Source organism: Vigna unguiculata, chromosome 11 (assembly GCF_004118075.2).
Source record: "Vigna unguiculata cultivar IT97K-499-35 chromosome 11, ASM411807v1, whole genome shotgun sequence".
NCBI lineage: Eukaryota > Viridiplantae > Streptophyta > Magnoliopsida > Fabales > Fabaceae > Vigna > Vigna unguiculata.
Genome location: NC_040289.1, coordinates 29,518,729 through 29,538,788, shown reverse-complemented (window position 1 = coordinate 29,538,788; position 20,060 = coordinate 29,518,729). Strand labels below are relative to the sequence as shown.

The 20,060-nt window shown below is 30.7% G+C and overlaps 1 protein-coding gene and 1 long non-coding RNA gene across 2 annotated transcripts; one reads left to right on the top strand and one right to left on the bottom strand.

Moving 5' to 3' along the window:
• Positions 1-6,659: 6,659 nt before the first annotated feature.
• LOC114168299 lies at positions 6,660-8,430 on the bottom strand. The gene is made up of 3 exons (XR_003600657.1): positions 8,325-8,430; positions 8,148-8,219; positions 6,660-6,980 (listed from the first exon to the last, which is right to left on the bottom strand). It is a non-coding gene; the product is annotated as an uncharacterized LOC114168299 (long non-coding RNA).
• Positions 8,431-16,003: 7,573 nt separating this feature from the next.
• LOC114170678 (probable protein phosphatase 2C 58) lies at positions 16,004-18,715 on the top strand. The gene is made up of 5 exons (XM_028056206.1): positions 16,004-16,272; positions 16,611-16,859; positions 17,126-17,402; positions 17,822-17,976; positions 18,339-18,715. The coding sequence occupies exons 1-5, from the start codon at positions 16,240-16,242 to the stop codon at positions 18,474-18,476; spliced, it is 852 nt and encodes a 283-aa protein (XP_027912007.1). The 5' UTR covers positions 16,004-16,239; the 3' UTR covers positions 18,477-18,715.
• The last annotated feature ends 1,345 nt before the right edge of the window (positions 18,716-20,060 follow it).

The following is a 20,060-nucleotide window of genomic DNA, read 5'->3' as shown; positions in this document are numbered from 1 at the left end:
GTGGTGGATCGGCTAACGAAGAGTGCTCACTTTTTGGCAGTGAATCTCAGAATGTCTATGACCAAGTTGACTCAGCTCTACATCCGTGAGATAGTGAGACTTCATGGAGTGCCTAGTAGCATAGTGTCTGACAGAGACCCCAGGTTCACTTCAAGGTTCTGGCAGACGTTATAGGAGGCTATGGGTAGCAGGCTGAGGATGAGTTCTGCTTATCATCCTCAGACTGATGGTCAGTCAGAGAGAGTGATTCAGTCCTTGGAGGACTTGTTGAGGACATGTATCTTGGACCACCTTGGTAGTTGGGATGAGGTGTTACCGCTGGTGGAGTTTACTTACAACAACAGTTACCAAGCGAGTATAGGGATGACGCCTTATGAGGCTTTGTATGGGAGGAGGTGTAGGACTCCTTTATGTTGGTAGCAAGACGGTGAGTCAGTTTTGGTTGGACCAGAGTTGTTGCAACAGACCACAGAGAAGGTGCGGTTAGTCAGAGACAGGTTGCAAGCATCCCAGAGTCGGCAGAAGGCATATGCTGACCGAAGGAGAAGACCCCTAGAGTTTGAGGCTGGGGAGCATGTGTTCTTGAGGGTGACCCGAACCATTGGTGTGGGGAGGGCTATCCGCTCAAGGAAGTTGTCTCCTAAGTTCTTGGGTCCGTATCAGATCTTGAGGAGGATAGGGCCCGTGGCTTATGAGATTGCATTGCCACCCCAGTTGGCTAATCTACACCCAGTCTTTCATGTATCACAGTTACGGAAGTACGTGTTCGACCCATCGCATGTCTTGGAGGCTGAAGATGTGGAAGTCAGGGAGGATCTCCGGGTAGTGGTACAACCCGTAGCCACAGAGGATCGCCAAGTTAAGGAACGCAAGGGAAGAGCCACTAGCCTTGTGAAGGTCATCTGGGACCGGAGGACAGGGGACTCTACCTGGGAGCTAGAGGAGGAGATGAGGAGTTTATATCCATATCTATTCTGGTAAGTCTGATTTTTCGGGGACGAAAAATTTTTGTTGTTGGGGAGATATTGTAAGCCCCTTTTTCCTTTTCAGTTGAGTTTTGGGGCCTAGCCTTCGTGGGCCTAAGGCCGGCCCAATAAGGGGACCCAATACCCTTGCCAGCCCCTAACCCCTTCATTCTGTTCCATTTTCAGAAAACAGCTCCTTGTTCCCTTCCCTCGTCTAGTGTAAGAGCTCTGCCAGGGCATAGAGGTTCTCTCCTTGTTTCGTGATAGCAAAGGACATTGTACTTCCGGGTAAGTCGAACTCCAACCTTGTCCTTCTCTTTCACCAGTTCAGAGGTTAATAGTTTTGTCTTAGGTTCTCCCTAGCACCCTTTCTCAACTTCGTGTGGGTCTGTTTTCAGCTCCGTACGCTGCTCCTGTGCTCCACTACTTTTCTTGGGTTACTACTCTTTTCTGCTAGCGTCTAACAAGGTAAGGGAAGCTAGATTTAACCGTTCATTTTGTTGTTGGGTGTCTTGTTGGTTTGTTCCATGTTTAGGAACTTCAAAAGCATGTTTAATCGAATAAAACTGAGTTGCATGTGTTTTTGGGCATTGATTTGGGCTGTGTCTGCGACTGCATGTATGCTGACAGTGGTGAGACCTGTTAATCTCGCCCAAGCGAGCTTGTCTCGCCTAGGCGAGAATAACAGGGCATTTGCTTAAGGTTCTGCCTCGAGAACTCGCCTAGGCGGCCATTTTCGTTTCTGAGCGACGCCTAGTCTCGCTCAGGCGAGAAGGCCTCGCCTGAGCGAGATCCCGTGAAACCTCCACTGTCGCGCGTCTCGCCTGGGCGAGAATTCGTTGTTTCTGTGAGGACAGCATCTCGCCTGAGCGAGTTCGCGAAGGCGTGCTCTGTTTTCCTAGCTGTTTGGATGGTTTGTTGCATGCCTTGGTTAAGTTATCCTTCCTAAATGTGATGTACATGAATATGCTTGGGTGTTTGCATTTTGTGAGTTTAATTGGCATGATTGGTATGTGGTTTATCATGGATTGTGGGTTTGTAGTACTTGATGTGAGAATTGGATCAATGACCAAAATGAGCTGGGGAATTGTATGAGAAACATGATTTTGATTGTGAGATAGGCGTAATTCCATGAGTCTCGTGGGGAGACTCTATGGTGGCGTGTAGTGTATATATTAAGATAAGGATTCAAGTAAGGATCGCATCCCGAAACTCTAAAGGGTCAGTGAGTCTCAAGTAGAGCAAACTGCCCAAGTGGTGAGAGTAGCGGGAGGCCCTAGTCTTTGGCAGGATAATGGCCTTAGACGCTTAAAGGCTAACCTTGTGAGTGGTAGGGTGAAACCCATTGGCAATGGCTCTGCAGAGCAGTAGAGGCCACCACAAGTGCAAGCGTCCAGTGAATCCGATCTTAGTATATGTATCCGGATAATTGAGTCATAGTGTCTTGCTTGTTTGCCATAACATGACTTATGTGTCTCTGTGTTGTATGCCTGAGAATGTTTATGTACTTGCTCTTTTACACTATGATAAGTTTCATATTATATTAGCTTACCCTTGCGTTTTGTGTATGTTTCTGTTGTGTTTCTTTTTTTGCGATGATCACCATTGGTCGGAGCAGATGGGAACACCGTTGGAGGTAGGCCTGATGGTGGTAGCAGTGCAGCCTAGTGGGCCCGTTGCTATGGTTTTCGAAGAAGTTCTATGGCCCTAGTGCCTTGTAATTCCATGCTCCTAGAGCATTTCTTTTGCACAACTGTTAAACTCTAGAATTGTTTTGTTTATGGTATGGTTGTATGCCCAAGTTTCCCTCTAGGTACTCCTATGGATGACTGTTAAAGTACATTCTTTAACTTTGGTTTCTTTTGTCAGCTTTGCTCTTAAATATTATAACTATGCGATGTTTTGTTTAGTAGATTAATCTATTTAAATGAGATGTCACAATTATCATTAATTTTAATGTTTTAAAATATATTAAAAAATTATTTAAAATATTAATATAATATATTTTTAATATTAACAAAAAAAATTAATAAAAAATCTGGACTCTTTTTTCGTTTTAAAACTTAAAAACAGATAATTAAATATCGCTCAGTAAAATGTTATTAAAGATTTTTATTCCATTTATTTTTTTTTCTAAGAGCATCTAATATAAGGCCTGCATATTTAGATGTCAGTGATGATAATCACAACATAGCATCCAGTGGTTTAGTATTTTTTGAGATTAATACATTTAAAGAAAATCTCTTAATGACGTTTCTACTTAATTAAAAACATTAAGTTTCTAATTTTTTTCATATATATATATATATATATATTAGGAAAGTTAATTATGATAATTATATTAAAGTTTTCAGTTTTGAAACAACGAGGTATGTTATTTTATTTCAGATTAATTCTATTATTTTTAAAAAAATCAATTCAATTTATTACCTTTTATAATTAGAATGAATGAGATATCTTATGAACAACGTCGACTTAAAGTTTAAGTAAAGTCTTTGTTTTAGGGTTTCTTAAATAGAAAGTTTCAAAAGATAAACTTTCTAGTACTAATATAATTTATTAAATTAAAGGAAAATTATGTTTTTGATCCAATTTTGATCTTAATTTGAAAATGGTTCATGGTTAAAATTTGATTATTGTTTGATCTCTGCATATTTAAAATCGTTATTTTTTGTTACTATTGTTGGATGACGTTAAAAATAACAAATGGCATGCATTGCATTATTTAATTTTTATAAAATAAAAAACTAGCATTGGCTTTTCACGAAAATTTTAAAAAAAATAAAATTTTAGTCCTTAAAGTTTAAACTTAATTTGAAAGTGATCTTTGGTCAAAACTTTGTCACTGGTTGGTCCAACAAATTCAAAATAATAATAATAATAATATTACTATTAATAATAATAATATTATTATTATATAATTATTAATAGTATTATGCTTATATATTAATAATAATTATATATTATTATTAATAATATTAAAATAAATAATAATATTATAACTATTATTAATACTAATATTAATAATAATTATATAATATTAATAATAATATATCAATAATAATATAAATCATAATTAATAATATTAATATATCAGTAATAATATTAATAATAATAATATTATTATTTTATAATATTGTTAATTATTATTAATATTATTACTGATATATTAATATTATTAATAATTATAAATATTATTACTCATATATTAATATATATTTTTTAATTATTAATAATATTAATAATAATAATACATGATATATAATAATAATAATAATATATGATATATGATATATAATAATTATTATTATTAATAATAGTAATAATATTATTATATATTAATAATGATTTTGAATGTGCAGGATCAAAATGTGATAAGTTTCAACTATGACCATTTTCAAATTAAATTTAAATTTTAGAGACCAAAAAATATACTTTTTCCAATTTTTGTGAAAAGCTTCGGCTAGACCGATGCTATTTTTTTATTTTATAAAAAAATAAAATAATATGTGACACGTCGTTTGTTATTTTTAATATTGTTCATAAATAAGGGTCAAAAACAACGATTTTGAAAGTGCAGAGACAAAATAGTGACCAAGTTTGGATCAGGGACCATTTCTAAATTATGGTCAAACTTCAGGACCAAAAACATGTTTTTGCCCTTAAATTAATTGTAAATTTTCAATAAATCATATTTTTGTTTAAAAATAAGAGAATGGTTAATTATCTTTGTTTTCTTACCAAATAATTTTGATTTCTATCTTGTTCTTTACTCCTTCCGTGAATTCACGCCTACTTATTATATTTCTTGACTCTTTGAATTAACAAGATAATAAAATATATATATATATATATATATATATATATATATATATATATATATATATATATATATATATATATATGTATGTATGTATGTATCACACCTAGCCGGTTCCGCTAGCTTATCAACACATATCATCCTTGACCGACAACTCATATCGGACAAGGCTGGGGGACTGGTGTACCGTACCTAGCCAAACTCGACCAAATAAGTAGACAATGCGCATATCGAGGCCGCCAAGTATTCAGCCTAGGCCGAGTTAGCCTAATTTGTACCGGTTTTAACCTAAACTAAACGTCTAAAGGGACAACCTGCACCTCATATCACCAACATAAGCCATCAAGGCAAGCAGTCGGTCTAAACCGACTACTTGAGCATATCCGGTAAGATTACAGCCTAAGCCGACCACTTCAATACACTTAGTATGATAGAAGCCCCCGCATTCAATAAATCTTAAGGGCCCGGGTTTGGGCCCTGGCCCACTCGCAAGCCCCACCTAGAGCCCAAGTCAAGGCCCAGCCCATGAAATGGTCAAACGTCATTAATGCTCTATAAATACGCGTGGACCCCATCATTTAAAGGTACGCATTCATTAATCGCTGATTTGACTCTCTGAGAGCTTTGACTTACTTAAGCTTCGGAGACTCTTCTGCTGGTAACCCCTTCTGGGTTCAAGCTGACATGTATCGACTGGGAAGAGGCCAACTGAAGAGATGACGGACTACATGGTAAGGTGATACTCGTGCCTAACTTATCTTATTTGTCTTCTGCAGGAACAATATATATATAGGTAAAAATAACAATAGAGAAAATAAATAGTTAGTGACGATGATAATTTTGATTCTCAAACTCATGATAGTAAGAAGGAGAATGAGAGACTAGATGATAAAATATATATGATCTAGCTAATGAAAAATATTGATACAAACTTGTGAGATTTATCAGTAGAAAAAGTGTCATATTAAAATCACTGAAATAGATTTTTCAAAGAATAAAATGTTGCACTTGAAAAATAATTAATTCTTAAAAAATATTTGAAACATTATAATTTGTTGAATATTGATGAATTGAATTTATTTGAAGAAATAAATATTTAAAAAAAATAGAATTGTAAAATAATAAATTAATTAACATTTTAAATTATACGAAAAGAATATATTTTTATCAAAATACATGAATAATTTACAAAATAATGTCAACAATTTTCATATAAGTTATTTTGATCGAAAGAATTTTTCAAAACTAAATAAAATTTAACTAAATGGACATTAATATCTATTAAAAGAATATTAAATAAAATTAATTACGATAAATTAATAAATAATTTTACATTAAAAAAATTTAAAAAAATTAAAATTTGTTTTGTTGAATAATGTGAAAATATGAAATCTAATCATCCAAGTTCAAATTAGCCATACAACATACAAAAACACTGAATGGGAAAATGATAATGAAATGACATCAAATCAACCATGAAAGTTAATGTTTACTTATACATTACAATAATGAAAAAGGTAATCAATTAATAAATAGTGATGAAATAAAGGACAAGGTTCAGTGAATGATGAACACGTAGTCTCTGTTATTCAACACGCTGCTTCTCATAATGGCCAAATTTGTTTGTGTTTATTTTTATCAGAAGCAACAACTTATAATACTTTTTTTCCTGCTTTTGGTTTGGTCCAACTTTGCGCCGAGCAAATTCAGGATTTAATCATGTTGTGGAAGACCACAAATATAGGGCGGCAGGGATTTGATCCCCAAAATTATTTTACTTTTTAAGACTTTTAATCTTTACATTTGTGATTATTATCTTTAATTTAGACGATTTTTAATCCAAAAAATTTAAAAAATTGTTTTAGTCCCTCTTAGATTCATTGTAACATCCCAAAAACCGGATATCCTACATCACATACATGAATATTCAGAGAGTACGGAGTTTAGGGTATAAAGTTATACAATACATTAGATATACCCAGATTACATGAAAAGGGCTCCACACGACCCAAACAAAAATACACTGAAAGAAAACAAATGATTAAACTAGGTCTTGTTCGGACAAGAGAATCATAACTAATAAAATGCTTCAGTGATGGGCCCCACAGTGGGCCAAATACCCATCCAATCCATCAAGCTGCAGCATCCCTATTATTAGTACCACTGCCAGGAGTTCTCACATCTGCTCACATCAACTAGGTTGATGATCATCGCAAAGGAAGAGACCACACATAACACACAAGCAAGCGAAAGGGTAAGCTAGCGAAGAAGTCATCATATCATACACTCAACATACAATTTCATGTCAAACATGCATAAGACATCCACATATGAGGTACCAAACCATATAAAACACTAAGACTTGACCATCCGGATACGCTTAATGAGGCACCACCACGTGGCAGTGAAATTATGTCCTAGCAATGAGGCATCACCACGAGGCCTTCGCGGAATTACACCTTTACAAGAGGCACCACCATGTGGCCTTCGTGGAATTACGTCCTGGCCTTGAGGCACCACCACGTTACCCTCGTGGAATTACGTCCTAGTCTCGAGGCACCACCGTGAACCCTCCCCTCGAGGTTCATGGAATTAGGTCCTATCGCTGAGGCACCACCGAGGACTCCCCCTAGAAGGGCCCACAGAATTACGTCCATAAGGTGAGGCACCACCACAAGCCCCACTACAAGGGTTATGGAATTATATCCTACACGAACCTTACTCATTCATTATCAATCAATCATGAGGTTCCTATGCATACCATTAACATGTCATTTAGTATGAGTGATCAACCATCAAATATATCTCATGCCGAGCTCATTTCCAATTCATTTATTCTCACCCATACATACATAGTACATTCAAATCCACCCCCCCTTTTATACAAAATAAGTCACTGAACCAGCCAATCAAACAACCATCAACATTCATGAAACAAGGCATAGCAAAACCCTGAAGCGGTCTCGCTCAAGCTGAAGTCCTCGCTCAGGCGAGAAGAGCACTCTCGCTCAAGCCGCAGACTCTCGCTTAGGAGAGACTGCAACAGTGGCTCCTGGAGAACTTCGCGAGCTCTCGCTTAGGCGAGGCTGTCTCGCCTGAGTGAGACAGTTCGTCGCTCAAAACACAGCCCCTCGCCTGGGCGAGCGCTCGAGCAGAAAAACTAGGCGAGTTCCTGTTATTCTCGCCTGGGCGAGTATATCAGTACTCACCACTGAACCACGCGTATACAAACAAGGACTCACTCACAACAACACCCAAAGCATTTCCGTACCATTAGAAACAACATACGATCACCAAAACACGAAATAGGACCAAAGCACACCAAACAGTGAATCAAAAGTATGAAGTCTAGCTTCCCTTACCTGGAATGAGCTAGCAATTTACTTTGACACCTAAGCCCACCACTGTAGCAGCTCCACGAGCAGATTGAAGAGCTGGAGATAGTGGCACAAAAGGAAGATTGGGTTTACTACGGTGAACCCCAACATAGGACACGAAAAATAACTTAGAAAAGGCTTAAGGTTATAGAACAAACTTACGTGCAGGAGTAACAGGGTTGAACTAACTCAAACGGGACGGAGGAGCAAACCCTAGCAGACGACAGCAGCAGCTCAAGGAATGCTGAAATCTGTTTTACGCAAATGAGCACAACGATTAGGGTTTGTGGCAGATTTAGGTCTGTCCCCCCCCCTCTGGGCCAGCCCTAAGGCCCAATGGTTAGGGGCAGCCTTAAGAAAAAGGGCAGCACGAAAAGTGGGTCTTACATCCATTCCTCTAAAGAAAAAAAAATGTAAAATGAAAAATGATTATGACAAAAGAAAAATAAGTGTGCACCAAATTATTCACTAAGTGGAAACTAGACAACCTTTGATAAATTTATTTACTACGGCAAACTTTATAAATCTTCGTATTGATTTAGGAACAAATATTTGAAGTGAAACTACCAACAAATGTCACTACGTGAATTAAGCACCAATCTAATAAACTAAATTCAATCAGTAAAAGAAGTTGTTGTTGGGTAGAATTTTTATAATCATACTAAAGAAAATACGATTTGTTGAAATTTTCATTATCGGGATAAATTTATGAGTATTTTCGTCTCTTATAAAAAATTAATTGTAATTTAATATTAATGTTCTTGATTCTTTCATAGTAAACTTGATTTTTTTACTATATGACATTGTTATTAATATAAAAGATTGTGATAACTTGGGTTTTACACTTTCAATTCTTCAACTATAACCCTTAATTCTAAAGCTTCTTTCATAATTGTTGTCAGATAATAAATTCAATTTTAGTTATTGACATAACCATTACCTTATGTAGATTGACATTCCAAATGATAGTAGTGTCATATGTTGTAAACATATAAATGAAAATGAAAGACTTTTTTGTTATCCAAACAACCAATTTACAATATGAAGAGAGAGGTGTGAAAATAAACTTTAGACTTAAATATTCTTAGTGTTTATTTTTTTTTTGTACTTATTTAATCTTATTCTTATTTAATTTGAGTGTTCAATTAGATCTTAATTCTTATTAATTTTGGTCAATTTGATTTTTTGGATAAAAATAATTTTTATATATAGAAAGCATATTTAGTATAGGAAAATATGAGAAAATACTTCTATTTATCACCATTATATGAAAAGCGTCTATTATACGATAAACTATTTTCTTTTAGGTTAAAATACCTTTTTGTCTTAATTTTTATCAAATTTTGTCAAATCAATCCTAATTTTATTTTTTTCTCAAATCGGTCCCAATTTTCGTTAATTTTGTTTAATTTGGTCCTTTTTTGCTAACACCATTTAAATCATTAACGACCATAAACCGTAACTGCCACGAGTCACTTCGTGATTTTTAATTTTTTTTTAAAATTTTTAAATGTCCACATGTCAACCTAGCATTGTGTCATATGTTAGAGTCAATTTTTATATTCAATTTGGTACCTATATTCATTATTTTTGTTCAATTTAGTTCAAATTTTTGTTATCATGAATCAATTTTGTCCCTCTCCAAATCGAGACCAAATTTAATTTTTATATTAAAATTTACATTTTTTATTAAATATGTTTATTAAATATATTAAAATTCACATAATTATAACTTATATAAAAATTAAATTTGGTCTCAATTTTGAAAGGAACAAAATTGGTCAATTTTAAACAAATTGGGAGTAAATTGAACAAAAATAAAATAACAAATACAGGGAGTAAATTGAATATAAAACATTGACTTTGACACGCTGTTGGGTTGATATGTGAACATTAAAAAAAAACAAAAAAAATCATGAAGTAACATGACAATCATTGTTCATTATCGACAATAATTGACAATAATTTAAACAGTGTTAGTAAAAAGGATCAAATTGAACAAAATTGATGAAAATTTGGACCTATTTGAGCACAAGGACAAAATTATGATTGATTTGACAAAACTTGACGAAAATTGGGACAAAAAAAGTATTTTAATCTTTCTTTTATCTCTAAATTATTAAATCATTTCCAATATTTTTATCCTTACTTTCTATTGATCTTCTTTTAAAATTTTATTGATGAGAAGTCTTCTTATCATAATTGCATAATTTTTTTCTCCCTTTTGATTTTTCCGATAAAGTATAATAATATTAAAAAATAGTAAATAACTAAAACACTACCGTTTTGAACATATTAGAATAAGTTAAATGTGTTGTTTTTCTAAGATATTTTTATAAAACACTCCTAACTTCTCCTTTTGACTGTTTTCTTCCTCTTTTGCTCTGACTCATAGTCTCATTAATTACATATTATTAACTTTTCTTCTTCTTCCAAAGATATTGTGATGTGAAATGAACATTTTCCAAGTATATTTACTTTACCCAAAAGGGAGGGTACAATTAATTTTTGTGGCTCTTATAGCAAAATCCTTTTATTCTAATATGAGAGACCAAATTTAGCTTTTCTACTAGCTAATATAGTTTAGGGAGTATTTATAAATTTAGTTTAAATTTATTCTTATTTAACAAATGGATTTTAAGTGTTTTACAATGAAGAACATTTTCCAAAAAGCATTTTTTAACTCAATGTATACACACTATTTATTTTTTCAAGTGCGCTAAAAAGTAATTTGATTTTGGTTAAAAATAAAATAAAATAAAGTTTTTAGTTTTTTTTTTTTTGAGAAACGTAGACCTACATATATAATATATAAATGTGTGGACTTGATTATTTGGGCAAATGTCAAACGTTGAAAATTAGCACCTAACTAAGAAAACCCAATTTAATGCGTCATTCTTAATTGAAGCATTAGTCGTCTTTTATTATTGATTGCTAACTTAAGTGTAAACATTTATAAATGTGTTGGTATGCTTGACCTTGGATTTAAAAATCTTCACTTTCTTTGTTTATTTATTTATTTTTTAAATAGTTTATGCACTAGAATATTTTAAGATTTATATTGTTTGCATTCTTTAGAGTTGAAGTTAGGCATGTCCACAAATGAATAATAGAGACAAATTTGGACCATTTCATTCTCATAAAAGAAAAGTTTATTTTTAGGTTTAGAAAAATGAATTTAATTTTCAAATTAAATATCTCCAACTATTATAAAAGATTGTGTGTTTTGTTTCTGAAATAAATTATAAAGTTTTTATTTTCTGTTTAACAAAAATAAATATAAAACATCATTCTCATCCAACGATAACTTCATGTGTCTTTGGCTGTGAATAATGTTTTCATAAAAGATTTTTTTTAAAAAAAATTCTAAAATATCACAAAAAAATGAATATCATCATTTAAATTATTCATTTTAAATATAAATTTATAATTTATATTTAATAATTCCTTCGTGTGATTGTACTACATATATGAGATTTAACTAAAGAAATTGTTTTAACTGATCATTGGGCTTAATATAATTTTTAATATAAAATAAACTCTTACTAATTTACGATATTCTGAAATTCTTTTGAATTTACATAAAATTCGAGTTTTACAATTTTAGACTTAGATAAATATTTCAAAATTTTGGTAACATAATATTTAAAATATGAAGTTTCAAATAAAAAATGACATAATTTATATAGGTGTAACATATTTTTACCCAATACTAATACATTAAAAAAACTAATAAATACAAATATTTCTAATCCAATCTAAATATATTTAGAAATTAAACAAACATAATATCAAGACACAACATAAATTAAACTTTAAAAATTAACAAAGCAATAGAAAGTAAATGTAAAATCTATATGGAGGAAGATAAGAATGAAATGAAGGATTTAGTGACAATGATGTAAATAAAAGAAACATATCCACATATTTCAATCTTTCTACACCTACTTAATATTTAATAAATATTCATATTTAATGTTTCTACTTGATTCATTTCCAAATATTAATATTTTATTTTTTGTTACTTTTATTTTTAAATATGTGAGTCTAAGTTTCGTAAAATAAAAAAAAAAGTTGAGTATTATATTAAAAAATACCCCTAATTTATTATCGTAACATTTTGGTTGAATTTATGTTTCATCAATGTTATATGTATCCAATTATCCTTTTTTTTTTCAAAAAACTCGTCGAATATTATATCTCTCTGTTTGACTCTGATACCATATTAGAAGTGAATTTTAAGTCTAACTCAACCTCAAAAAACCGCCTTGGAAGGTGAGGTTTGCACCTCACTTATATATTATGAATCGGCCTAATCTCTAATCGATGTAAGACTTCCAACAATCTTTCTATAAAATTCATCAATATTGAATAGTGGTGAAACAAAAAAATAGTATTTGTTTATTATGATCCAATAAAACAGAAAAAATAGGGAACAACAGCACAATCTAAAATGGTGGAGATAACTTGATGATGGCGGAACAATGCAATACAAGAAGGAAAACGTGGAGAGGAGAACAATAGTAAAATTGTTTTACAATGATGTTTCTGTATAGTTGAAAGATAAAATAGTGATCATTATTTCTTCTAGTATTATCATATGCAATGGTGATTCTTAAAGAAATATGATAATTAAAAATTAATGATTACCATATATTTTCCTTTAATTTTAAAAATATCGCTTATCAATTTTCATCAACAATTTTTGTATAACCATATAGCCTATCAAATACTAGTTTTTTACTAATGTGGTAAACTATGTATAAATTAGGTTAAAATACTCCGTTGGTCCTCGTTTTTGTACAAAAATCTTAATTTGGTCCTCATATTTTTATTAGTCTCAATTAGGTCCACATTTGTGCAAATCAGTAATAATTAGGTCATTTCCGTTAGTATAGAACTAACACCGTTAAGTAGGTGCCACGTGTCAGCTCCTCGTTTTTTTTAAATTTTTTGAATATTTTTTTTCAAAAAGAAATATTTCTTTTAATCTTTTTTTGTAAAAAATATTTATGTCACGTGTCATGTCTGTAGTGTGCCACGTGTCAATCTAATATGGTGACACGTGTCAAATTATTGTATGAATATTAATTTGGTCTCCATATTTGTAAATTCGATATGATTTTAATCCCAAAATGTTTTGAAAAATTTTCAATTTCATGCACTCCTAATTTAAACCAAAATTTACTTTTTATATAATGTTATGATTATTTTTATTAAAATTGATATTATTATTAAATATTTAATAATATTAAATTTATTTAATATTAAAATTTTAAATATATTTATTTTAATTTGTTATAAAATTGTTTTAAAATTTTACATTTGAATTTATAAAATTGTTATTTTTGAGCCAACTCTAAAAAATTGTTGATATTTAATGTTATACAAATACTTCGAATATAAATTTATAAAACTATATATTTATAATTTTAAAATAAAATTTAAATAAAGTTTAATGTAAAATATAAATTAAAATAAATTTAATATTGTTTAAAATATGTAATAGAAATATCACTTGTAATAAAGGTATCATCATAACATCTATATAAAAATAAAATTTGGAGCACATGAAATTGAAATTTTTTAAAAATATTTGGGACTGAAATCAAATCAAATTAACAAATGAGGACCAAATTGATATTCATATAATAATTTGACATGTGTCACCATATTAGATTGACACGTGGCACATTATAGACGTGACATGTGGCATAAATATTTTTTTTAAAAAAATAAAATTTTTTTAAAAAAATTATTTTTTAAAAAAAAAAATTTAAAAATTCAAAAAATTCAAAAAAACGAGGTGCTGACACGTGACACCTACTTGACGGTGGTAGCTCCATACTAACGAAAATGACCTAATTGTTATTGATTTACCAAAATGTGGATCTAATTGAGACTAATAAAAATATGAGGACCAAATTGAGATTTTAATACAAAAACGAGGACCAACAGAGTATTTTAACCTATAAATTAATAATAACGCGCTTAATTATTTATTTAATAATTAATAATGATTTTTAGACTAGTTCTCCTAATTTTTGAATTTTTAGAGACCGTAAAAGTAAAATGCTTTATTTACCTTACGTATGTTTGGGCTAAATATACTTCCTTTTACATAGAATCACATAATGATATCACACTATACTATATATCTCAAATCTATCTTACAATTTCACTTTAAATTTTGACCTAGTTTAGTTTAACGAGAATATCAACATCAGCTTATACAACGTCAAAAAGATGTGATTTCAATACATTTATCCAACTCTTTATTGAAAAGAAAAGATCGACAAGATTAAAGAAATATTAATAAACGACATAAAAAATTATTAGTTTAGTTTCCCACTTTAGTTTAATGAAGGTGTCAAGATAATACAATTGTGAAACGTGGGCACATAAGAAAGAAGCATATAATAGAATTAGCATGCATTAATGAATCAACAAAGCAGTTTCTTTTCTTTATTAAAGTCACCCTTTTGATCCATTCCACCACCATGTGGCTGCTTTTGATTGACTCAGTTGCAATTGCATGATCCCATTATGCAAGTTACAACCACCTCTCTGTAATAATTCAATCAAAATTTCCCCTAAACAATATAAAATTCTCTCTTACCTACCACCACCTCCATCTTCTCTCTACATATTTAATTTTCTCAAAACTCCCAATCAAACCTATAAAACAACACCCCTTTAACCTTAACATCACAAATATTTAACACATGCCACTATTCGACCTATTTTGAACACTAAAAAATATATTATATTATTGATACAATTTCACTGGTAAATAAAGTTTACAATAAAATAATATATACAAACCAATTTTATCAACTAAAAAATTTGTTTGGTAAAATTAAATTTCCTTAGACATTTTATCTACAGATTTAAAATTTAGTTATCGGTGAAATTATCCATTGATAAAATTATTCAATAAAGTTCATCAATAATTTAAAAATTTTATTATCAACAAATATTTATTTCGGTAAATTCTAATGGTAAAATCACGTTAAAATTTTCACTTTATTGTTGACCATGTTGTGCTATATTTTTTTAGGAATGAATTATTTTGAAAGTTGTCGACAATTCTATTTTTAAAAATTTGTTGATAATTCAATTGATAGATCTGTTAATAACATAAATGTTAATTTTTTTATTAAATTTGACAAAATATTTGTTATAAATTAAATAGACATGAGAATAAGATGAAAAAGAAAAGAATAAAGAGGAGAGAAAAGGAGGAGTAAGAGCTAAAGATGTAGAACTCAATGACGACAATGATCAGGATTACACCGGTGGCAGCAACGTACACAACAACGATGACAATTGAGGAGAAGGAAAAGAAAGATGAAGAAACCAAATCATGATATTTACCGATAAATTTTATTAATAAGAAAATCTATCAATAATTACTTATGGATATTTACACAAGATAATTATATCATTTTACCGACAAACTTTTTGTAGTTCGTAATTTTGCTCTACCGAAAAACTATTGTGATTGTCGACGAATTTTATCCATAGATAAATTCTTTTTTTTTTTTGTACTAATTTAGAAAAGAATATGCGAACACAAAGCATTTTATGTAGATATTTATTATAGTTGTATTATTGAGGGGAAACAAGTTTGCATTAATTAATTCAGACTTTGACATGCATAATAAGAAAGAAAGTTGATGATAAGCTTAAGTTACTCCATGACCCAGTAAAACACAATGTAACGCATATTTTTTCCTTAATCCATGTGGGGGCTTTGTTTTTGCATTCATACAAATGGGAACAAATTGCAAGTGGGAAAGTTGATATTAAGAAGATACTAAGGTAAATGATGTGAAAGAGAAACTCGAAAGAGATAGAAGCAACTTGAAAAAAGAAAGCTGCGTCGGCAATTACGCGTTGTGTTCAAAGAACGCGGGCTACAAAATAAAAGTTGCGGGCAAGTCACGTGCACAAAGTCAAACTTTCCTTATTTATACTCACATCTTCATTTTCTCTCTCTCTATTCTCTTCAATTCAAACATTCATCAACAAACAACGCTCAACATTCAACAACAATTTCTAGCATTGTACCATCATGACAGGAAGAGACATCCTCAATATGATGAAGGTCAGAAGAACAAGAGAAACCAAACCATCATGATTCTTTTCTGCAAACTAAGCATGTCAAGTTGATTCATTCACATGTTTTGAACTAGTTATTCTACTCTGGTTTATTCATGTGTTTTGCAAATGCGAGTTCTTGTGATGTTCTGGAGTTATCTTGAGGTTTCTTGATTTGTTTGCATTGAATGCAACTTGGATGTTCTTTCAACCAATGAATGCAATGAATGTCACTGTTTTTCCTTTTAAGTTATTCAATTTTTGAGGAAATTATCGTCTTTAAACATGGTATCAGTTTCAAGGTTGAGCTTTCTGAAAGATCTATTACTTTGATCATGTGTTTAGGTGAAAGCAGGGTTTGGAACATCAACACCAGAGACAGGGAAAGGAAAAGGGAAAATATCAAAACACATTACACATGGCTTCCACTTGATGAAGGGAAAATCTGGACATCCCATGGAAGATTATTTAGTTTCAGAATTCAAGCAAGAAAAAGACAGAGAATTAGGTTTGTTTGCAATATTTGATGGCCACTTAGGCCATGATGTTGCAAGCTATTTGCAGAACCATCTTTTTCACAACATCTTGAAACAGGTAAGGCAATTTTCCTTCTGCTGCATCATTTTGATCACATTCTCATATGACAAATCTTGTACACAGTTCTTAAGTTTCTGGTGGTATTCTCTTCAATCAGAATTGAAGTTTCATCTTTATTACATGATTACATAAAAACACTAACACAAAACAACATGGTACATATCTAAGTTTTGAACTTGGTAGCCCTTCAACGTTTGACAAGTTTCTAAACCTGCTTCAAGTGATTCTTCTTTTTTACTCATATTGATGTTTTCTGCAAGCAGCATGACTTTTGGACTGAGACAGAAAACGCAGTGAAAAGGGCTTATATTGAAACTGATGAGAAAATATTGGAACAAGCACTTGAGTTGGGAAGAGGAGGGTCAACAGCAGTAACTGCAATACTGATAGATGGTCAGAAGCTTGTAGTAGGAAACGTTGGTGACTCAAGAGCTGTTATTTGTGAGCATGGAAAGGCTAGGCAACTATCTGTAGATCATGAACCAAGCAAGGAAAAGAAATCTATTGAGAGACGTGGAGGGTTCGTATCAAACATTCCAGGTAAAAAACCAACTTGTTGAGATGTTGTGTGGCACAGAAAAGTGCATCATATGCATAAACACAACAGATAAACAGTACAGAAAAACTCAGAGAATTCAAATTCCTTATGCATATGCTAAAATGGCCTATGTAACTTATTAAAATAAGTTAAAATGAACTTAAACTTATAACCATGTTCTATGATTCAGAAGTGCTTTTTATAAGTTTGAATAAGTTCTTTCATATGCTTCTTTAGTCTGAAAAGTCATTTGATTCTGAATTCCTACAACCTTTCTTAGAAGGACAGACATGACATGACATGACATGCTTTGCAAGTATGCTATAATCTATATACATGCATTTTGGTTTGAAGAAGAACTGCATTAGAAACTAAGAACAAAATTGGTAATTTAGAACATTTGAATTTATGTTTTCTGCAGGAGATGTCCCTCGAGTAGATGGACAGTTGGCAGTAGCAAGAGCTTTTGGTGATAGAAGCTTGAAGATGCATCTTAGTTCAGAACCTGATGTGTTTGTAGAGGAAGTACTTCATCATACAGAGTTTCTTATTCTGGCTAGTGATGGAATATGGAAGGTTAACTTTCTCATCATTTTCTTTCTCTTTCACTTCCTCGGATTCCTTTTAAGTAATGTTTCTATTTTGGTTTCTAGAAGTCCAAGCTACTTTGACAGGAAAAAATAGTTTTAAATTCATTCAATGGTTTCATAAAAGGAACTACAAAATTGATATGCCACATTTGAAAACAAAATGAGTAGTAAAAGTCAATATATCATAAAACTAGCTGTGCTTTGTTTAATTTTTCTGTTAAAAAGTGATTTTGCTAACCAATCTCAAAATAGAATTTAGATTCTCTGTTGAATACTTCTGTTTTGTTCTTCTACTGTGTCTTTAAAATATACTGATAAACACGGATTTTTTTTGGATGATGTTTTCAGGTAATGTCAAACCAAGAAGCAGTGGATTCCATTAGGCAAATAAAGGATGCTCAAGCTGCAGCAAAGCACTTAATAGAAGAGGCAGTTTCCAAGAAAAGTAAAGATGACATATCTTGCATAGTTGTGAGGTTCCAATGACATGCTTATGGATTAGTGGAACATATCTTTTCCCAAACAAAGAAGACCCCAGTGGAACATTTAGAATCTTAGATTAAGCACTTCATGTTCTTTCTTTCCTTAACTAAATGCTTGTAGAATCTCACAAGCACTGGTTTTGCATATGTATAAATGATTCAGTAACTCTTGCTTCTTTAATGAGATTTTTTTTTATGTCTGTATCTAAATGATTAGTTGTGACCCCTGCTTCTGCAGGAAAATTGTGTTTTGACACTCACTATTAAATAAACACTTGAGAATTTTATTTTAATAATATAATATTTTATTAATATTTTAATTTAAAAAATATTAATATAATAAGTTTTCAAATAGTTGTTTCTCTGTTGATATCAATGCTCTTTTTCTAATCCTATCTTGCATTGTAAGAAAAGAATATGAAAAAAAGTCTTATGAAAGGGAAAAGAAAAGAATAAAAAATATCTTTATTTGTTTGACAATAAAACGACATACAAATGTAAGAAATATTTTATTTTAAAAATAATAAATAAGTTAATTAAAATTAAGTAATTTAGTGATTATTTATAAATTTGGGGAGTAAATATAATATACTCAAATTTTATATTTTTAATTATTGTGACTAATATAATAAACATTAATATATAATTTAGTATAATTGTAACTACAAAACAAATCATACATATATAAAGTATTTTTCTTTCAAATTCTTGAATTCGTCAATAATTAGATCAGAATTAAAAGTTCTAGCTATTTTTTTTCAAACTTAAATATGAAAACCTTTCCAAGAATTAAAACGAAATTTCTCACATGTAATTCGTTGAGTCTCAAGAAAAGGCTCATCTGGTTGAACAATATGATCATTAATATTATGTTTCAGAATATGTAAAAGAATTGAATTTGTCTTGTTTTTATTTTCACTTTTATTGTAGTTTTCCTTTTATCACCTCAAGAAAATGAATCTATCATTTTATTTTTCATCAATATTTATCACAATCTAATAAAAATTGAGAGTTCCTAAAAATTATTTAAAATAGAAAATAAGTGATCACAATCTAATAAAAATTGAGAGTTCCTAAAAAAAATCTATGATAATCAAACTGTAATTAAAACTGGCTATGAAACAACACATAGTACCTTTTTCTTCAATATTCATACAAAATGAACATAAGACTCGTGAAATAAAAAATAATACTAACTATTAAATAAATATTTCATGATCAAGTGAGATAGGAGAATGGTCTTTTTTTTCTTTAATAATGGAACAGGTCAAATTAAATGATAGAAAAAATAATGAGTTTGTGTCTAATTTTTTTTTTCAAAAATAAAAAGAAAACATATGTGAGAGTGAGAGAAAACTCAAAAAGAAAATAAAAAAAAAAAATATTTCTTAATAATTTTTTTATATTTAATTTTATATTTTATAAAAAAAATACTTAATTTAATAACAATATAAACTACATATAATTTAAAAATTTTGAAAAAAAAATGAAAATTTCAAAATTATATATAATATAAAAAAAAATAGGGGGAAGGCATGGCCATCCCGCCTTGAGAAGCCCCGTCGTTGGTGATTGCAAAAGTACTATA

Bases quoted from the DNA above. Each gene is read 5' to 3' on its own strand.
- LOC114170678 (XM_028056206.1), top strand. From the start codon at position 16,240: ATGACAGGAAGAGACATCCTCAATATGATGAAG. The intron at 17,403-17,821 runs GTAAAAAACCAA...TGTTTTCTGCAG, and splicing joins GTTCGTATCAAACATTCCAG to GAGATGTCCCTCGAGTAGAT. The intron at 17,977-18,338 runs GTTAACTTTCTC...TGATGTTTTCAG, and splicing joins CTAGTGATGGAATATGGAAG to GTAATGTCAAACCAAGAAGC.